The sequence below is a fragment of the Microcebus murinus genome, chromosome 1 (genome assembly GCF_040939455.1).
Source record: "Microcebus murinus isolate Inina chromosome 1, M.murinus_Inina_mat1.0, whole genome shotgun sequence".
NCBI classification, from domain to species: Eukaryota; Metazoa; Chordata; class Mammalia; order Primates; family Cheirogaleidae; genus Microcebus; species Microcebus murinus.
In genome coordinates this window covers 159,721,173-159,742,324 of record NC_134104.1, presented here as the reverse complement: position 1 = coordinate 159,742,324, position 21,152 = coordinate 159,721,173, and the positions used below count along the sequence as shown (strand labels likewise).

The 21,152-nt window shown below is 40.9% G+C and overlaps 1 protein-coding gene across 3 annotated transcripts in view; it reads right to left on the bottom strand.

The window, feature by feature from the left end:
- The window catches only part of CACNA2D3 (calcium voltage-gated channel auxiliary subunit alpha2delta 3), an 859,261-nt gene that overhangs the window by 229,988 nt on the left and 608,121 nt on the right, over positions 1-21,152 (bottom strand). For 2 of the 3 annotated variants that reach the window (XM_020280385.2, XM_076008655.1), the window contains one exon: positions 1,747-1,764. The exons of the other annotated variant lie outside the window; for it this stretch is intronic. In XM_020280385.2, coding sequence (XP_020135974.1) covers positions 1,747-1,764 — 18 coding nt within the window. The remainder of the gene's footprint in view (positions 1-1,746; positions 1,765-21,152) is intronic. 3 annotated transcript variants of the gene reach the window in all.

Genomic DNA, 21,152 nt, shown 5'->3' with positions numbered 1-21,152 from the left:
CTAAAACAGATTTCAGACAGATATCTTAATATTTTTTAAGGTAACCACTTTACTCTGTTTTCACAGGGGAAAAAAAAAGACAATTCGCAAGCATTAAAGGAACAGGCGGCAAGAGCTGTTCCTTGTTACATGGGAATACAGGGCAAGCCAGTCCCTTGGGCAGTCTGACATCATTTGGATACAGGGAAGGAATTAGGAAACGAGCTGGGACATCTCCTGACTCTGGACTTCATGTGATCACAATAGCGTGCTCCGCTTTGCCGGGTGTGATGTGAGTCAATGCACAATGACAGCCGAATGAGTGCAATGAAGTAAGCGCTATTGAAGGATCATGTATCCCAGTGACGTTTTTCTTATTATATTCTATGTTGATTTGTTTTGAACTTTGTTTTAAAATTCCACAGCTGATGGCACCTCCAATTCATGAGGTATCTTCTACAACAGGAACTCTTTTGTATAGGGATCAGTGGAAATTTGATGAATAAATGTCAGTAAGTTAAGGCTGGTCCATTTTTAGGCACAGAATTTGTTAAGTCTTTACAAAAAAAAAAAAAGTCAAATAATGGCAATTAAGAAAGAATGTCCTATCAAAGACATTGAGCCTGCCAAACAATCTGGAATTCTGACCATATATTTACCCTGGAAGCTGCTGCTAGCCTTGAATATGTTAACTTTTAATGAAGTGTTCAGTCCTTTCATGATGGCATTGAAGTGTAATCAAACATTACCACAAGCCAAGTCACACACTAGCATGTCTTGCCTTGTTTAAATACCTCAAATATATTTGAGCAATTGTGTAATGGCTTCTAGGCCGCTGGCTGTCCATATGGTCTGAACAGACTGTCTTCTGCAGAGCAGTTGTGCTATCTCTCTCAGTGAGAAGGTTATCTCTGCTCCAAACTGGAGAGATTAAGAGATGCCGTTGAAATTTCAGGGTGGCCCCCTACCTTAACTCTTGAAACAAAACCCACATCTGGCCCCCAGAAATTGCTGTGTCTTCCAGAAGTCTTGCTTATGTTTATGAAATACACAAGAACAACACAGCAGGCATGGAGTGACATGTTTCCTGCCATAAATATCCTTTGGATGCAATGACATGCCATGGGGATGACACAGCAAAGCCATCACTGCAACTGTATGGAGTCTTTCTGGACAGGGAACATTCTAGATGGTGGAATCATATCATCTCAGACAATGAGGACCAGTGAAAGGGTCTGGCTGTTGGCAAGAACTCTGTTCTAATGCTCTCTGGGTGACATGGACCACCAGATAAGCAAAGGGGCTGCTCATTTGGCAATTAATGAAACCACGGCAGGTGGGGCTCTGAGATTTGGCCTAGGACCCCAAAATGTAAAGCCGGTCACTGGACCTTACTAATTACTCACATTACTTGTCTCCCTAGGGAACCATCCCAGGGAAGGCCTGGGATGCTATGTTTGAGGGAATGTGCCCAACTTACTCTTGACCTATTATTTAGTAGTTGGGAATTCTCAGGAAAATGGCTGGGCATAGATTCAGCCCCCAACCCCTGGGCACGATAGGGTTCTTTGGTGGGGCTAGCTTGGCAGAGGGGCAGTGACAGCTGAGTCTGCTGCCTTTCTGCTCCTGCCCAGCCACAGGCTCCCGAAGCTGTAAGGGGAAAACCATTTCACTGGTCAAGAACAGTGTCAAACGCACAACACATGGAGAGACATGCACGACTCGTGAGTTCTGGGGATGACTGCAATGTGACAGAAAAGAATTTACCTTTTGTGCCTGAGGGAGCTGGAAAACAAGGGGGAAAACAAAACAAAACAAAAGAAAAAAAATCAGTCAATATATAACAAGTTAAGATTAACTGTAAAACTACATTTTGTTGCCATTGGCAAATGGAAATACCAAGATGAGGAGGAAAAGAGTGAAATAAAACTGAAGCCAAGTCATTTTTCGAAATAAAGCCACAGTGCTGATTATTTGACCTGCTACCTGAACTTGTGCTATCCACACAATCTATGAGCTTCCAGCATGTGTTTTGGGAGTGTCCCAAGCAGTTTGGTAAACTCCTGCAAGGCTGGACCTGAGATTCTTCTGTCCCGTGGTGCGCAGAGCACAATTCCACGGCCCAGCTCCTCCTCCCTGTGGGTCAGCAGTTCTCCACTGGAGCAGAGCCACTTGGAGACATTAGTGTCGTCACAACTTCCCCGGGGGTGGGGTGGGTACAAGGGAGGCAAATGAGAGCTGCTGGCCTCTTGTGGGCAGAGGCAAGGGACGCTACAAAACATCCTACGGTGCACAGAACAGCCCCTCAACAGTCACCCGGCCCGTATGTCAACAGCACCAAAACCGAGAAGCCCTGCTGTGCATAAAGGTAAGACCCTTGGAAAAATGCTGTGTTTTTAAAGTCAATTTTTCTTGCTTTGTAGCATGTTAACTGTTCCCTTTATTGGTGGGTAAGCAAGTATGCACAAGGATATGTGCATTCAAAGTAAAGCTGATATTCTAAGAACAATGAAAAGACAGTTGCTCAATCCATAAAATAAGACATAACAGCTTTCCCAATGGCACAGACCATAGGCATGTGGAAAAAGATGAACACTTATGAGACATATCTGCCTATTTTTCTACATTGAGACTCTTAGGCTGCGGTTTAATGCCACAGTATTATGACTGCCATTATGGTATGCAGGGTTTTGAAAAGCGTTTCTCTAATCCGGAATAGAATTAACATGATCCATGTATTAACTTCCCAATCTAGGAATTACATCGTTCCCAAGACTGACTTCTCATCATAGAGGCTAACATTTATCTTTGTCAAGTGGGAACTTGTCACTGTGTTCAGTCCTCTGCTGGCATTATCCCATTAAATCACAGCCACCCATTGCCAGGTCTCCCCATTTTACAGATGAAAAATAAAATGGCACTTAGAGGTTAAGTAGTTATATGATGTCCCATAGATAATAAATTGCAGTACTGTGCTGCCTGATTTTAGAATGTACAAATTCAACTCAATTCACACATGAATAAAGACCACAAATACTTGGGAATTATGACTTCAGACTTTCTCTCTCTCCAGAGCTTATAATTAGAAGTACTAAAGGATGCAAAACAACCAAATCCCAGGGTCTGCATTTGAATCCCCTGCCTTGTCCATTCTTTTTACACTGGAAAGAATGTTCTGGCTTCCTGTGCACTGAGACCAGGGCTCTCTTAAACCTGCCCTCAGCCCTTGCCCCTGTGGACGGAGCCCAGCAATGGTAGAAGGAGTAAAGCCAAACAAACAAGATGTCTTGACTCTCAGAGACATCCCCACAATGGCACTGACAATGCCCACGAGAAGCAGATCCCAACCTCTCTGACACTCAATTTCCAACACTTTTAACCCAAACTGGTCCCCCAACTTAAGACAGGAACACGAGCATGTTCTTATGATTCTTTCCTACTAGTTATAGCTACAACTATGGAAAAAGAAAACTCACGAGTTCCTCCCAGTGCCTTTCAAGGCTTCAGAAAAAAATATAACAAGAGGTGAGAAATTGAGCCTAAAATGAGGAATCACTTAAAGAAAAGTTTCTGAAATATTAAACATCTTTTCACACAGCAGAAAAGAAACCTTGGATTCACGAACACTGTGGAATGAGAAATGCATGTTTTCTTAGGAAAGCATTTGTGTTGAACCACAGCTATGTCACGTGAAAGCATGGGGGTGGGGGCTGCAGAGTCGATGCCAAAGTCAAGTTGGACAAACGATTGGATTTCATGGGCCTCCTGGACAACAGAGAGCCCCCTCCCTCTCTTCCTTAAAGTTTTATCTCAGTTGAGCAGAAAACACCTCTTTTTGACTCATCCACTGAAGCACATGGGAAGAAATTCTGGGGAAGAAAGTGAGAGACTAGGCCTTTGTGATGATGTCTCCAGCTCAAGACTGCCCTCAAGCTCCCCGCAAAACACACATTTTCCTCAAGAAATAACTCATGCGAACAAAGAGCAACTTTCCTATTGGAGCTTTTAAATACTGTCAATCATAGCTTGCACTGCCCTAAACAGGCTGGACCTCTGGGAACAGTCTCGAAACAGAACATAGCAAATGTAGCTCAGATCGCCTGCAGCCGCAGATGCTACTGCTCGGGAGACGGCCGCCACGTTCCCGGATGCTGTGCAGAGCCCTGAGCTGGCAGCCAGACCGGCCAGACGTGGGGTCCCCTTTGGACTCTGGCTGGAGTCTCGACATGGGCCTTCCAGCCCTTGGCCAGTGTGTGTGTCTGTACAAAGGAGTGCCGGAGGCAGCGCTGGGGAACGGGCCAGATCTTGGATGGCCGATAGGTTGTGCCTCGAGAGACAACTCTGATGATTAGTAATGTCTGTCTGAAGGGCCGTGTTCAGTATTCTGCAGTTATGTCTGCATTTCATTGAAAACAATAGTATAATCAATTAGCAACACGTGCTGTGGACTAAGAAATAATAAATGGCGAAATACATCCCTGGACATGATAATCTCTAAAGGTATTACTGCACTGTTTTTCCTGTAGTTCTGGGCACATCTCTAATACCACATAATTTCTTTGCTTAACGCCTCCCTCCCTTGCTAGGGCACGAACTCCACGAGGGCAGCGAGGCGCCTTCCCTGTGTGTGTCTGGAGGCCTCCAGACTGCGCCTGCTGCTGTCCTTGTTGAATGAAGCCCCTTAGCACGAGGGCATTTCCAGGGCTGACGCCAGGGAAAGATAATCGCAGTGACTGCCTTGCGTCTACACCCCCAACGCCATGTTGCTGCCCCAAGCTGATATCCCTCCTGGAAGAACAGACAGAAACTCTAGAATTCCCATACAGCTGGTATTGGCTTCTGTACATGCACAATTGTCTCAATGATCCACGGATACACATAAAACCAGCCTGGGAACTCCTGTTATCTGGAGGTGAGGCGACTTCTCTTCCTCTCCACACTGGGGATACCCTTTCTCCTCCAAAGCCACCTGGTCAGGCATTGTCCCCGAGGTTCCACCTCTATTTGTCCATTTCCTCACTTAACTGCATGAAGGGCCCGGCTGGCAGACTGGATTCCTTCCAGGACTACATACCAGGCTATAAGGATTCTGTGTACAACCGTATACATCCTCCAGCCATTTTTCTAAAGGAAAAGTGAAGAAAGAAAACAGGTGGGCTTACACATTTCTAGGGAAAAGGTGAGTGCAAGACATACCTCATGTGATACTTCACATTGGAACATGGAAAGACGGAGAATGTGCCCTTCAGAAGAGAAGGAAGGAGAGGAAAGTGACGGCAACAGCAGAAGTAGTTACTATTTATTGAACAGCAGCTATGAACCAGGTAGCTGGCTAAACCCTTTCTAGTTTTAGCTCTGTCTTCACAATGAATCTTTGGATTTGATGTTAGATATTGGTATCATTCTTGGTTTACAGGTGAGGCTATACAAGATATTTAGAATAGCTAAGTACCTTGCCACGGTCACCCAGCGAGGAAACGCTGACGCCGAGAGCCAAAGCCAAGGCTCTCTGGCCAACCCCCAACCCCCCACGCTGGCTCCAACCACTGGGCGCACAGCGCTGCCTGCCGTGCTCCTAAGTGGTACCAGCACCAGCCCAAGCTCCCCAGGAATCTAGGGACCTCACAGGCCATTCTGTCTGGGCACCACGCACAAGAGAAAGGGGGACTGAGAAACCCTAGCACCGCTCCTCATAGAAGAGTCGGGATGGAGGACAGAGAAGCCAGCACACCAGGTTCCAACATGTGACACAGGACGTATGGTTTGGCGTGAATATTTACCATGCCCTCTTCCATCACGGACACTTACACCTGCTCTTCCTTCATCCTGGAAGTCTCCCTAGCTACCCCTCCCTGCATGGCAAACACCTATTTCTCTGGTCAGTTGTCCCTGTCTCAGAGACACCCAGCTTGACCTCCTGTGTCGTATGTTTTCCCCCCTGGCACTCACAGCATCGCACATCTCCTAGTCATAGCTTAGTTACTGCCAATTGTAGTGACAATCATACTGCTTTTCCTTTTTGGTGACAGAAGCCCAATTTTCAGCCACGCTCAGCTAAAAGACCCTATTAAAGATAAAGAAGGCTAGTGAATTCAGTTGTGTTAAATAAGATATGTGTGGATGCTGCTTTTCCAGATGGTGTCCTTAAAAGGACTTCCTCCATCTTGCTTCCAGAAAGGTAGATATGATGGCTAGAGCTCTAGCAGCCATCCTGGCCTATGAGGTATCTCGAGGATGAAAAGCAAGGATGTGGAGGACAGGACAGGTGATTATAATAGCTAAAGACATGCTATTTACTATTCTAAATGCTTTACCTATAATAACTTAATGAAACCTCACAGCAACCTTATTAAATAAGGTCCACTATTACCCCAGTTTTGCAGATGATGAAACTGCATAGCCAGACAGTAACAAAGATAAGCCTGGAGAAGGGAGGCCAGTGAGGAGGCTGCTAAATGACCTTGCTGACAGCTGATGGACAACTAGACGAGGGTCCTGGTGCTGGAAGTGGCGGGCCATGGTCTGACCCAACATGGAGCTGAGAACAGAGGCGATGGACTGGACGGCGCCATGAGAGGAGATGTCGAGGGTGCCCCCAGGGTCCCGGCCTAGAGGGGCACAAGTGGAGCTGCTATTTACTGGGAGAAGACTATGTGAGGAGCATGGTTGAGGGAAAATACCTGGAGTTCAGTTTTGTCTAAAACCGATGAAAGTTGAAGGTGTCTCTTACACTCGCAGGCAGAGGGGTAGGCTAGGCAGCTGGATATGTAAAGCTTGCACTCGGGGAGGGCCTGAGCTTGGCCACCGTGCGCATGGGGACGAGGTCACGGGGCGTGAGCACAGGCAGAGCAGAGCCGGAGTCTCCAAATGCAGGCACGGGACACTCCGCCAGGGAAGGAGCGGGGAAGGAGCTCCCAGCCAGCTCTGCGTCCGTCCCTAGGCTATAACGATGAAGGTGTTTCAGAAAGAGACAGTTCCCGCCCTGAGGGGAAGGGAGGTTTTTGCTTTGACTCTCCTGATGTCCCTGTTCTGCCTCGGAGTGGCGGACAGAGCCGCGGGCGTGTGACTGCACATCAGTCTCTAGCTCCGTGAACTCCCAGAGTTGAGGGGATTCTTTCAAACACAGCCCAGTTAAAGACCTATTGATCAAAACAACACATTCGCTATGAAATATGTAAAGACCAAATGGGAAGCAAAGTATTTTCCTGCCAACTGTATGGAACAAAAATAGCCTGGCCTACATATGTTTATTCCATTTGTACGACTGGTCATTTGCCTCGGCCTTAGGAATGACGATAAATCCCAGCCTGCCGCCAGGGCTCCTGTGTTCATTTATTTCTCCGAGTAGATGCGCGCACGCGATCCGCCATGCTTCTTCATGGAGCAATGCGGACGATGCCTGCTCTTCTGTATAACAGAAGGCTCTGCTCATTGGCTCAGACTCCAAAACCTCTGCCAAGGAGAGGCAAGACTGCAGCTAAGACTTGGTGGTCCAGGTTCTGTCCTGCGTCCATCCACTTCTGCCACCCCACGCCAAGCCACCACTGCTGCTCATCTGGTGCCCCCTCCAATCCTTCCTCCATGCTGCATCCAGAATGATCCCCACGTATACGCATAAGCCACGTACTTGGCCGCCTGCAGCTCAAGCCTTGCTTGCCTCAAAGCCTTGGTGCGGCTCCTTCCTCTGAGCAGCGGATGCTTCATCCCCACTCCAGGTAAATTCCCCGACCCCCAGCTCACCTCGCTGACTCCGACCTGTCTGTCATATCTCAGCTGTGAGGGCACCTCTTCTGGCAGGAGTCTTTCTCTGTCCCCCAGGTGTCTTTCAACGACATCATCTTATTTACTCCACCTTAGCACTGATCGCATTCAGTCATCTTCCCGTTTGTTTGTTTTTAATTACTTTTTCATATAAGAACTCAAGATCCACCCAAGGGCCTTATCTATCTTATTCATGGTTGTATCACCAGGAACTAGAACTGTGGCTGGCCCTTGGTAAGAATTCAGTGCATATTTGTCGGAGAGAGGGGGACGGAGGGAAGGAGAGTAAAAAAAGAAAGAGAGAGAGAAGAAAAGAAAGAAAAGAAGGGAGGGAGAAAAGAAAAAGAAAGGAGACGGAAGAAGGAAGGAAAAGAAAGAAGAAAGCAAGAAGCAACAAAGGAAGGGGGAGAACCTTAGAGTTTGGGACACCAGGTTTCAAATCCTACCTCTCCCACTCGGTGGCCACGAGAACCTGGGCAATAACATGTCCTCTCCAGGCACTGGATTTCTCACCTGTAAGACTGTGGTAGTAGCACTACTTCATGGGACGAATGTATTAATGAGTTTATATGTATTGAGTTCCTACAAAAGTAACTATCTCATAATGGTTGCTGCTTTTACCTTTGACCTTGTAACCTCCAGAGTTTTCGGGGTTGACTCCAACTTGATGGAATGTGAGAGGCTACAGTCATAGCCAACTGTGTCACGGTCCACAGATGGTCCCACAGACCTGGGACCAGAACCCTGCTGCTGGGCCATCGCTTCTTCATGGTGGGTTATGTGACGAAGTGAGGAGGCCTGACTAAGGTACCTTAAGTAGAATGTGACTCTTGCAATGGACAACTGTCTCTCTGCTCTCAACATCCAACCTCTTTCTTTCATGTGTCCCCATGCTCTTGGCCAGAGGCTAAGCCCCAAGATGTAGACAGTGCCCAGACCTAAGGCAATCAACTCATCATGTTCCCTTGGCCACAGCAATTGGCTTAGGGTGGACATGTGACCTAACCTAGTCTAATCAGGACTTTTAAATCACACCACTCCCCCCTTTATCCCCTGCTCCCTTTCCTCATTCAACTAGAACCTGAGCAGGTACATTGCTGGGGACAGACCATCAAATGGGCTGAGAGTGAAGAAGGCATGGCAGTGAGACAGACAGAGCAAAGCACCAGTGGTGTCATTCGAGCTCCAGATCCATCCATGGGACTGAGCTTCTAGTAGCTTCCAGATTAGTACAAGCCTTTGGGGCATCTTAAGTGAACTGAGTTTTTCTTCTTAGTCCCTTAGAAACGTGCAGCTGGCCATATGGTACATACCACGCCAGATCACGATTAGATTTTACTTGTACAAATCAAGGGATTCATCAAAATATTTCCATAACTGCTCTGCTTCAAAAATACTCAGGAGTAATTTCCTCAAAAGATTTCCAATGCTATGCATGAAATTTCCTTACAAACACATGGAGCATCATATTTCTCCAAAGTCTGGGAGCTATTCTGGTCTATGGTAATACTGGATAAATCACGAGACAAAAGAGTATCTCTTTGAACACCCTTCTTAAAATCTCCTCCTTATCCTCCATCTAAAAATCCTCCTCCTTGGAATCTCCTCCTCGCCTGGCTTTCTCATGGGTGTCAGTCTACTACTTCCTCTACTCTGTATTCCTGCCCTAGCTCCTTCACCGTGGGCACCTTGCTGCTTACTCTACAAATCTTAATTGAGGTGACCTACCCCAGTCTTGGTAGAGATAGACAACTCTGCAGAAGGGAAGATAACAACAAAAACAGGGTCAATGCAGGAAAACAAATATCGCTGGATGGATCAATGCAGGAAATGCAGGGTCAATGCAGGAAAACAAATATAACTAAAAATATAAAATTATAGTCAGCTACTTTAAAATTATTCGAGTCCCCAGTCCAATTTTTGCCACATAGCTATAAGTCCTTTAAACTCTGTTGGAAAGACTCATGGGGAGAATGGTATCTCTTTATTCCAAATTTTCTCACTTTTTTTGAATTGTGAATTATGTTGCCAGACTATATATAACTTAATACTGATTTTTCAATATCTAGTTAAGACACAGATGGAATATGAACTTCTTTTTCCTAACAGTATACTTAAAAGCAAGAAAAAGATGAACAGAAAGACCATTGTTTGCAACACATATGCCTTTAAAAGTGTTTTTTTTTTTTAAATTTTAAAAAACTTTTTGAGACAGGCTCACTCTGTTGTCCTGGGTAGAGTGCTGTGGCATCATCACAGCTCACAGCAACCTCAAACTCCTGGGCTCAAGTCATCCTCCTGACTCAGCCTTCTGAGCAGCTGGGACTATAGGCACATGCCACCAGGCCTGGCTAATTTTTTTTTGTCATGTTTAAAATAAAAAGCACAGAGGCAGTACTTGTTCCTTATAGAAAATTAGATATGAAAGATAGATAAAAATAAAAAGACATTTAATGCTCCCTATGATGCTAATGTCCATTATTGATCTCAATATCATGCTCAATGACTGCATAGTATTTAAATTATTTGAATATGCAACAAATTACTTATTAATTTGTTACTGCAGTAATTAATTAATTACTGCAGGGAACATCACATTGCCCACCACAGACTAGCAGCACCAGGTTATTTAGTAGCAAAGATGTGGACTGATAATTGAAGGTCAGATTTTTCAAACTTAGCTTAGGATGAAAAGATCTGGGGTTTTGGAATCTAGCAGGAGAGCCCTGGCTAGATGAAAGACAAGCCCGCATAAATTATTCACTTGACGGCAGACATTTTTTGGGATGCTGGAAAATGTGGATTATTAATGGGCAGACCAGAACAAGTCTCACATTACATAAGTTAAGGAGTATCGGTGGGGGAAAAGCCCCAGACATTTTACTTGTTATAATGTCCTGAAAATTCTCACAATAAGAAGTCATTTCTCATCAGGCTTGAACTTTGCATTGTATCTGAAAAATAAGGTTCCAATTAAAATTGTCATTCTTCAGCCTTACTTTGGGTGGTCATCCTGCTGAAAAGGGATCTGAATCAGAGATTCTGGCAATGAGGGGGAGCTGGAGGTTCTGCCAGTTCTCTGTGAGAACACAGATTGGTGGAACCAAATGGAAACTTGGCAAAATCCAGATAAAACTACCACCATGATGCTTTTGCATTTCCTGCTCGAAAACCATATCGATCCCCTGTTATGCCATGAAGAGATTAGTGGAAGGCAGCAGTGAAGATTAGGAGGGTTTGCTGGGGAAGGAAACTCTTTTCTGCAGCATTCATTTTGGAAATACCCAAACAGGATGCAAACCCACTCAGACCTTCTCCTGAACTCCCACCCCACCAGTGTCACTTTTCAACGTTGTGACTGCTTCCAGTTGGATACTCTAAGCTGCTGGTTCTAATTAAAAGTTAATTTGCAAAAATGTTTCATAATTTATGCATGTCACAGAATTCCTCTGAGATTATGAACTTGGAGCCAACTCAGGGCCATATAAGGAGACATTGTGTGGAGAAGCTTAGGGGAGGAAAGGGATGCAGGAAGACAAGTACCAACGCGGGTACAGCAGAGGAAGGCATGGATACGGTCTTTCAGCCCCCCATCAGCCAGCTCTGCGGCCACCTGGGAGAGATGTGGGACTTGTCTAAGACCATTTGGCAAGGCATAGACGTGGAGAACCCGAAGGGTCTGCAATGGCCAGAATGGCCCTCCAAGGAGAGTCTCAGCAGGGGAAATGGGGAGCCAAAGAACTTGAAACCCTCCAAATAAGATGAATGGGTTTCCACCCTCCCCACAAAAGAAGACATAAAAAACCCTCAGAGGAAAGTTAATGAAAACTGGAACCTGCGATGAAGCCATTACTTCACTCAACAGATGTCTTCAAGAGAGCATTTGCAGGGATCTAACAAACTGTTGAACCACAAAGAAATCTGTAGAGCAATGTAACTAGAAATACTGGGCCCCCAAGAATGACAACCAGGAAGACCGTCTCCCAAACACATATACTTTGTGAATTGTGAAGTAAATGAAATCTCCAGTCATCCTCCATGTCTGCAGTGGAAAGAGTATATACAGTATTTGTCATACAAAAAATCAAAGGCGCCAGCAATGATGGTAAATATACATGCTAGGTATTCACAAAAGATGTGGCACAATGTCAATGCCATATTTTTTTAGCAGCAAATCTGGTAAGTTATGTGTTTCAAATGTCCATACTACGAAAACAACTGTTAGCTTGAAACAAGTACAACTGCAGGCACTTCTGCTATGGTGTGATATCTATTAGTGAGGAACCTCACTTTGTGTAAAATTAGACACTAAACATAACAGACCTTATGGGAAAGATAGGGTCAGGACAGTCAGTTCCAACTCTTACGAACTTTGTAACATTGATCAAAAATGATAACACTCATAAAATAACACAGTAAAAATTACATGTTAAATTTATGATTAAAAACTTAAAAGTACTTTATCAGTTTTTTAAAGGAGTTGATAACATGAAGACAGGAAGAATAAAGAAGCTTTGAGGCAGCTGAGGAATGGAAACAAATGCAAAATGGTCAGGACTAGGAGGAACCAAGCAGGAAGCACTTCCAGAACAGAACATGTGACCAAGTGGAGCCCAGAGGAAGAGTTTTAAGTGACAATTCTCATGTGCTGAGAAGTGCTTCTCTGCAGGCTGCTGCTCTCTACTGGGATGGTGGACTTCGTTTTCACCTGTTGCTTCCTTAGTGGTGCAAAACTTTGGCCGCCTAGGGAAAATGGTACATGAATCAACAAGATTCTGTCTTATAATGACATCATTTTCTATTTACCAATCACATAGGAGTTAATTCACATTACAAAAACACAGGCTGCAGTGGATGACACAATATTCTTATTAAATTCTAGCCCAGTTTTATCATAGAAAATGACTGTATAAGCTATTAGATAATAGCTTTAACATTTTTGGTAGGCATATGAAGGGTAGCAAGGTTTGTGTCTTTTAATACAGATGTTTAATGCTCAAAAAAAGCAAAGTCATACATTTTCTAGAACAGGTAACACTTGATAACTTTATAATATAGTAGCCGAAACGCGCAATAATTTAAGTGTCACATTTTTCACAGGATTTTTAAAGTTGAAGGGGCATCTTTCAAATGTGTGGGACCTTCTGATGTGAAATAGAATCTTACAAAGCAGATATTCCAGATTTCTCAAGCAATGCTGTGAAGTCTATGTTTGCTTCCTTACTTGGCTTACTCGTTTTTTACTTACCAATAATAGAGCTTTATATTTGCATGGCAATGTTTTAGTTTGCAAATAGCTCTTTATATATTATACCTCTATGGTGAATACCACATAGCTATCATAAGGTTTATGAAAGCCTTTGTTTTTAATGGGGGTCACTGAGAAATGATAAAATGGTGTGTAACAATTTTAGAACTCATCTTTAGGGAAAATTATAAACTCAAGAAGTCACGCAATAAGTACAGTGATTTGTATATTTTTATCACGTTTTGTGCTTTGCTATATGCTTCAAGTTTAAAAATTTCCAAAAGTAAACTTTCCAAAGTAAAATGGTTCAAAAATTGGGGGTATTGGGGGATAAAAACCATATAATATTGTCATATTTTCCAACAACTTTAAATGTTGTACTCTGATTTTATGGCTGAATTGTAAGCCTCTCAAAATAGTGGCTTTGTGTAGAGAAATTTCCCTGAAGACACTTAATCACAGTGACATGTGCTTCCACCACCCGCGGAAACTGCACAGTAGAGACTGGCCACAACAGAGCAAATGCCAGCTCACCATTGTGTTCTTCCGTCTCCTTGGCTGCATGATTACTGTTAGAACATGCCTCAATACAGCGAGACACGTTCCTGGGAAACACCGTCTCAGGACATCATAAGCCAGGGGAAAAAAGATATCCTTATGCTTCCTGTTTATGTAGAACTTACCCTACAAACAAAAGATGCAATGTCACTTTAGTTCGTTTTTAATTTTTTAAAATTTTTTCTTTGAAGATTAAAATTTAAGTTTTTTTAAATTTCAGAATATGGGGGTACAAATATTTGGGTTACATGAATGGCTTTTGTACAGTTTGAGTCAAAGTTATACGTGTGCCCATCACCCAGATAGTGTGCACTGTACATGTTAGGTGTGTATTTAACCACCCCTTCCTCACCTCTCCTACCTGCTTGATTTCCAATGAATGTCATTTCCATACGTGCACATAGGTGTTGATAGATTCGTACCAATTTAATGGTGAGTACAAGTGGTGTTTGATTTTCTATTCTTGCAATACTTCACTTAGAAGAATGGTCTCTGGTTCCATCCAGGTTGTTACAAAAGGCATTAGTTCACAATATTTTTGCAGCTGAGCAGTACTCCATGGTATATATATAGCACATTTTATTAATTCACACATGTATTGATGGGCACTTGGTTTGATTCCACATCTTTGTGACTGTGAATTGTGCTGCAATAAACATAGTACTGCAAGTGTCTTTTTGATAAAATGTCTTTTTTTCCTTTGGGTAAATATCCATTAGTGGGATTGCTAGATCACATGGTAGGTCTATTTTTAGTTCTTTCAGGAATCTCCATACTACTTTCTATAAAGGTTGTTCTAATTGCAGTCCCACCAACAGTATATAAGTGTTCCTTTCTCTCTGCATCCGTGTCAGCATTTGTTGTTTTGAGACTTTTTGATAAAAGCCATTCTCACTGGTGTTAGATGATATTTAATTGTGGTTTTGATTTGCATTTCCCTGATGATTAGAGACATTGAGTATTTTTTCATATGTTATCAGCCATTAGTCTATCTTCTTTTGAAAAGTTTCTGTTCATGTCTTTTGCCCATTTTTTAATGAGGTTGATTAATGTTTTATGGCCAATTTGCTTGTAAATTCTTGTTATTAGCCCTTTGTTGGATGTATAGCATGCAAATATTTTTTCCCATTCTGTAGGTTGTCTATTTGCTCTATTGATTATTGCCTCGGTTGGGCAAAATCATTTTAATTTAATCAGGCCTCATTTGTTTATTTTTGTTGTTGCTGTGATTGCCTTTTGGCAATAAATTCCTTCCCTAGGCAGACATCTATAAAAGTTTTTCCAGTGTTTTCTTCTAGTATTCTTATAGGTTCATGCCTTAGGTTTAAGTCTCTTATCCATCATGAGTTATTTTTTGTGAATGGTGAGAGGTGTGGATCCTGTTTCAGTCTTCTACATGTCGCTATCCAATTTTTCCCAGCACCATTTATTGACTAGGGACTCTTTTCTCCAGTGGATGTTTTTGTCTGAACTGTCAAAGATCAGATGGGTATATGAGGATGGTTTTATATCTGGGTTCTCTGTTCTGATCCATTGGTTTATGTCTCTGTTCTTGTACTAACACCATGCTGTTTTGACTATGACAGCCTTGTAGTATAGCTTGAAATCTGGTAAAGTGATGCCTCCTGATTTATTCTTTTTACTTAAGGTTGCGTGTGCTATATGGAGTCTTTTTTGGTTCCATATTTAGCATAGAATTATTTTTTCCAGATCTGTGAAAAATGACATTGGTATTTTTTTTTTTTTTTTTTTTTTTGAGACAGAGTCTCGCTTTGTTGCCCAGGCTAGAGTGAGTGCCGTGGCGTCCTAGCTCACAGCAACCTCAAACTCCTGGGCTCGAGTGATCCTTCTGCCTCAGCCTCCCGGGTAGCTGGGACTACAGGCATGCGCCACCATGCCCGGCTAATTTTTTTATATATATATCAGTTGGCCAATTAATTTCTTTCTATTTATAGTAGAGACGGGGTCTCGCTCTTGCTCAGGCTGGTTTTGAACTCCTGACCTTGAGCAATCCGCCCGCCTCGGCCTCCCAAGAGCTAGGATTACAGGCGTGAGCCACAGCGCCCGGCCGACATTGGTATTTTAATGGGGATTGTATTCAATATGTAAATCACTTTGGGTAGTATAGACATTTTAGTAATGTTGATTCTGCCCATCCATGAGCATGATATGTTTTTCCATTTGTTTGCCTCCTTTGCAACTTCCTTCCTCAGTGTTTTGTAGTTCTCCCTGTAGAGGTCTTTCAACTCCTTGGTTAAATATAATCCTAGGCATTTTATTTTCTTTATGGCTATTGTGAAAGGTATTGAGTCTTTGATTTGATTCTCAGCTTGTTGGTGTATAGGAATGCTACTGATTTGTGCACATTGATTTTGTAACCTGAGACTTTGCTGAATCAATTCCAGGAGTTTCTTGGCAGAATCTTTGGGGTTTTCTAGACATAAGATCATATCATCAGCAAAGAGCGATAGTTTAACCCTCTTTTTCCCATCTGGATATCCTTGATTTCCTTCTTTTGCCTGATCTATAAATCTATAAATGTGATTCACCACATAAATAGAGGCAAAAACAAAGACCATACAATCCTTTCAATGCAGAAAAAGCTTTTGACAAAATTCAGCACTCCTTTATGATAAGAACTCCTAACAAAATAGGCATAGATAGAAGATACCTCAAAGTTACAAAAGCCATATGTGACAGCCAGCATTGTATTGAAAAATTCAAAGAAAATTCAAAGCATTCCCACTTAGCACTGAAACCCAGACAGAGTTACCTACTGTCACCACTTCTATTCAACATGGTTCTGGAAGTCCTAGCCAGAGCAATCAGGCAAATACCTGGAGTTAAAGAACTCTACTGTTGGAATATGACCATCTACATTCTGCAGATGAAAAACTGAGACCAACTCCAAAGCCTGTTTTTTGACCTGATAGTATAAACAAGTCAAATAATCCAACTGGTCTTTTCCTAAAAAATTAGAGTGATCTATCAATGGATTATGAAAAGAATACAAAGTAAAAATAAAAATGAAGTAGTCTGCTTGCCAGTAGACAAAAAGAGAGCTTTGTTCTTCACTCAGATCTCCTGCACACTGATCACCATATTACTTCAGGCTTATTTTGGTCATGTCTACAAAGGAGGTCTATTATACGCTGGGACTACTAATTCTCTCAAACTACATTTTGTCCCCCCCACCAAGTCTGGGGTTTAGCAATCCTTAAACATTCTTTCTCAAACACATATTCCTATAATTTTGAAATCTGTGTGTATTTTCAATGAAATTTTTCTTATGGTCTTGACTAATTTACAATTAAATCATGAAACAGAATAACTCTTATCAAGTATTTGTATTTGCTAGTGCCCTTTTGCCATCCATCCTACAGGAGTTTTTTTCTCTTAATATAGAAAGTCAGGTCTTAATCAGTGGCAATTGGGCCCAAGCCTCAAATAGGCAGATTTGCTTCTGAAGTTTCTATTTAAGAACTAGAGGAATCCAAATGCCAAAAACAGAACAACAAAATGCTGTCATTTATATTGAATATGTAAGTTAGGGTAACATGATCAAGGAAAAAAAATGATAAGCATTGCTCTCTGATAAAATTAATCTAAACCCAGTATGTTTTTTTAAATTTTGAATATGAATGAATTGACTGATTTAATTAAATCATCTTTAAGATAAAACAAACCAATTATAATGATAATCATAATAATCTTTTATCACTAGGTTTCTGTTTATGGTGACAATGGAGTAACTAGTACTAGATTTGTTCTCCTGACACAATGAAAACATGGAATACGAAAGCAAATGTCCTTAGATACTTATTGGCCAACAATTGGCACAGACTGTGATTCCTGAATGAAGGCAAAAAAAGTGAGGTAAGCCACACGATCACTCCAATACTCTAACTGGAGGCATTTACAAGACCCCAGAGACTGGAGGGTAAGGCCAAGCAGAGCCTGGTCATTGTGCTGAATCGAGGAGGACTTAAGCAGGGTTCATAGAAGCTGAGGTGGCTGGAAATATGCAAGGTAGAGTACTAAAGAGAGGATGCTACAAGGAAAAAGAACTCCAGAAATCGACAGAGAGGTCCTCTTAAGTCTTTGATTTAATACTAAATGAGCATGTATAGAGCGAGACTCCACAAGGCTGGGCAAAGCACCTTTACAGAGAGAGGATAGAAGGAATGTCAATGAAGCCATAAGCTAGGGGTGGGGAGAATGTTGGACCTCAAACATGGCTGGGAATTTACAAGTCCAACTAGCCAGAGTGGGATACTTTGGGGACATTTGGTCAAAACCTGAAAAGACTGTGCCTAGAATTAGAACTAAACTAGCTCTACAGTGAAACATATACTATCCTGCCTAAACAAAGCTTAAAACAAGCTTTGACAGGGCCAAAATGATATATATCTAAATTAACTCACTGCCAGGACAAACCCCAGCGCTCCTTAAAAAGAGACAACAAAATCCAGACAAACAAAAATATAACGCCCACCATCATAACGTCATTATGCTTCTTATATAATCAAACACGACAAGATATAGAAACAGGAAAATGTGATTCATAAGAGGGAAAGCAGTCAATAGGTAGAAATATACCCAGAAATGATGAAATGGCCAAACATGGACTTTAAATTAGTTATTAAAATATAACAAAATATTTAAAGGAAAACATGAACACAGTAAAGGGAGAAATAAAAACTAAAAGTAAACCTAAACTCAATAAAAACCAAACAGGACTCCTAGAGTTGAAAAATACAGTACTTAATTTTTAAAAAAAATACTCTATGGGTTTAATAGCAGATTAGTCAGAGCAAAAGAAATGATCACTGAATCTGAAGATACAGCACTAGAAGCAATGCAAAATGAAATATAGAGAGAAAAAAGTTGTAAAAGAGTTTCAATAACCAGTAGGATAATATCAAGCAGATGAATATATGTGTAATTGAAATTCTAGGTAGGTTTGGAGCAGCAGAGAGACAAATAAATATCTGAAGAAATAATGGCTAAATTTCTTAAATTTGATAAAAATTATAAACCCACCAATCCAAGAAACTTAATGAGGCTCAAGGAAAGTAAACAGAAAGAAAACAATACCAAGGCACTTTATAATAATATTGCTGAAAACCAATTATAACAACAAAATCTTAAAGGAAGCCAATGAAATAAAGGCACAAAGATATAAAGGATCAAGAGTAAGAATTACCAGTGACTTCTCATAAGAAACAATGCAGCCCCGTGAAAATAAAACAACCATTTTAAAGTACTGTAAGAGGCCAGCCATGGTGGCTCATGCCTGTTATCCCAGCACTTTGGGAGGCCAAGGTGGGAGAATTACTTGAGGCCAGGAGTTTAAGACCAGCCTGGGCAACATAGCAAGATTCCATCTCTCTTTATCTAAAAAAAAATAAAATAAAATTAGCTGAGTGTGGTGGCACATGCCTGTAGTCTCAGCCTCTCACTTGAGCCCAGGAATTTGAGGTTACAGTGAGCTATGATTATACCACTGCACTCCAGAGCCTGGGTGTTAGAGTGAGACTCTGTATGTAAGAAAAAAAACAAAAAAAAACCAAACAACAACAACAATAATAAAATGTTGTAAGAAAAAAATTGCAAACCTAGAATTCTATATCCAGTGAAAATATTGTTCTAAAGGAAGGTAAAATATAAATGTTTTCAGAAAAAAAAATTATGTGAGCTCACAGCCAGCAGAGATACACTATAGGAAAAAATTAAAGGAAGCTATTTAGGCTGAAGAAAAATGATTCCAGTTGGAAGCTTGAATACATCCAAAAGAATAAGTAGCACCAGATATGAAAAATATGTGGGTAAATGTAAGACTTTTTCTCACCTTTTAATTAGCTGTTTAACCAAATAAAAACAGTGTATTGTGGGGTTTATAACATATGTGGAAATAAAAAGTATGATACTAGTATCATATAGGATGGAAAGGAAGCATGGCAGGTATACTGTTGTAAGTATCTTCCATTATAAGGAAGGTAGACCGTGAGAAGTTAAAAATGCAAATAGAGCAACTACTCAAAACACATAACTAAGAGGTACAGCTAATAAGCCCATAGTGGAGATAAAGTGGAATACAAAATACTCAATTAATTCAAAAGAAGGCAGAACAAGAAGAAAAATGAAAGAATAGAATATATAGATATATATGCATGTATATATGTGATCATTATATATAAGATCTGTTCTTGTATATATTTATAGTCACATAATTATATATAGTCATATATAATTATTTGTAAAAATATGGTAAATGAATAAAAATAGCAGATAATATGTGTATATACATACATATGCTTATAAGATCTGTTCTTTTATATATGTAAGTTATTTCTATATATGGTTGCATATATTATATACACATATATAGTTATCTATAACTATATGGTAAACAAATAAGAAAAACAAAAAAAATTAATTTATTTATAACAATATGGTAGACTTAAAACAAAACAATGTAATTACATTAAATGTAGATGGATTAAACACACCAATTAAATAATGGAGATTATCATGCTGTATAAAAAGAAAAAAACCCAAGCTATATTTTTCTACAAAAGTATACTTTAAATAACAAGACATCTACATTAATGGTAAAAGACTGGAAAACATGTATCACAAAACACCAATCAGAACATAGTAGGGGCTATATTAATTTCCAACAAAAATCAAGCAAAATAGACTTCAGGATAAGAAGCATTACTAGAGATAAACAGAAATATTTCATAATGATAAAATGATCAATTCTTCAAGAAGACAATAACCTAAAATCTTAATGTATGCTCCTAAGAGGGCTTTAAAATACATAATAAAAAATTTGGCAGAATCAAAAATTGCAACAAATAAATTTAGAGTTTTATTGGTGATTTCAATAGTCCTCTTGCAGTAATTGATAAAACAACTAATAGAAATCAATGAAGATATAAAAGACTTGAACAGACCGGGCGCAGTGGCTCACACCTGTAATCCTAGCACTCTGGGAGGCCGAAGCGGGTGGATTGCTCGAGGTCAGGAGTTCGAAACCAGCCTGAGCAAGAGCGAGACCCCGTCTCTACTATAAATAGAAAGAAATTAATTGGCCAACTAATATATATGGAAAAAATGAGCTGGGCATGGTGGTGCATGCCTGTAGTCCCAGCTACTCGGGAGGCTGAGGCAGTAGGATCACTTGAGCCCAGGAGTTTGAGGTTGCTGTGAGCTAGCCTGATGCCATGGCACTCACTCTAGCCTGGGCAACAAAGTGAGACTCTGTCTCAAAAAAAAAAAAAAAAAAAGATTTGAACAACACTATCAACCAATTTTACATAATTGACATTTACAAAACAATATATGCAATAACTGCAGAATACACATTATTTTCAAGAACTTATAAAATATTCACCAAGAAAATTCATATGCTGGGCCATCAAACAAGTCTCAATAAATTTAAAATGACTGAAATCATATAGGGTATATTCTTTGAACACAAAAGATCAAATTAGAAGTCAGTAATAATAATATACCTAGTAAAATCTAAAAATATTTGGAAAATAACACACTTCTAAATAACCCACAAGTCACAAAATCCTCAAATCACAAGGAAATC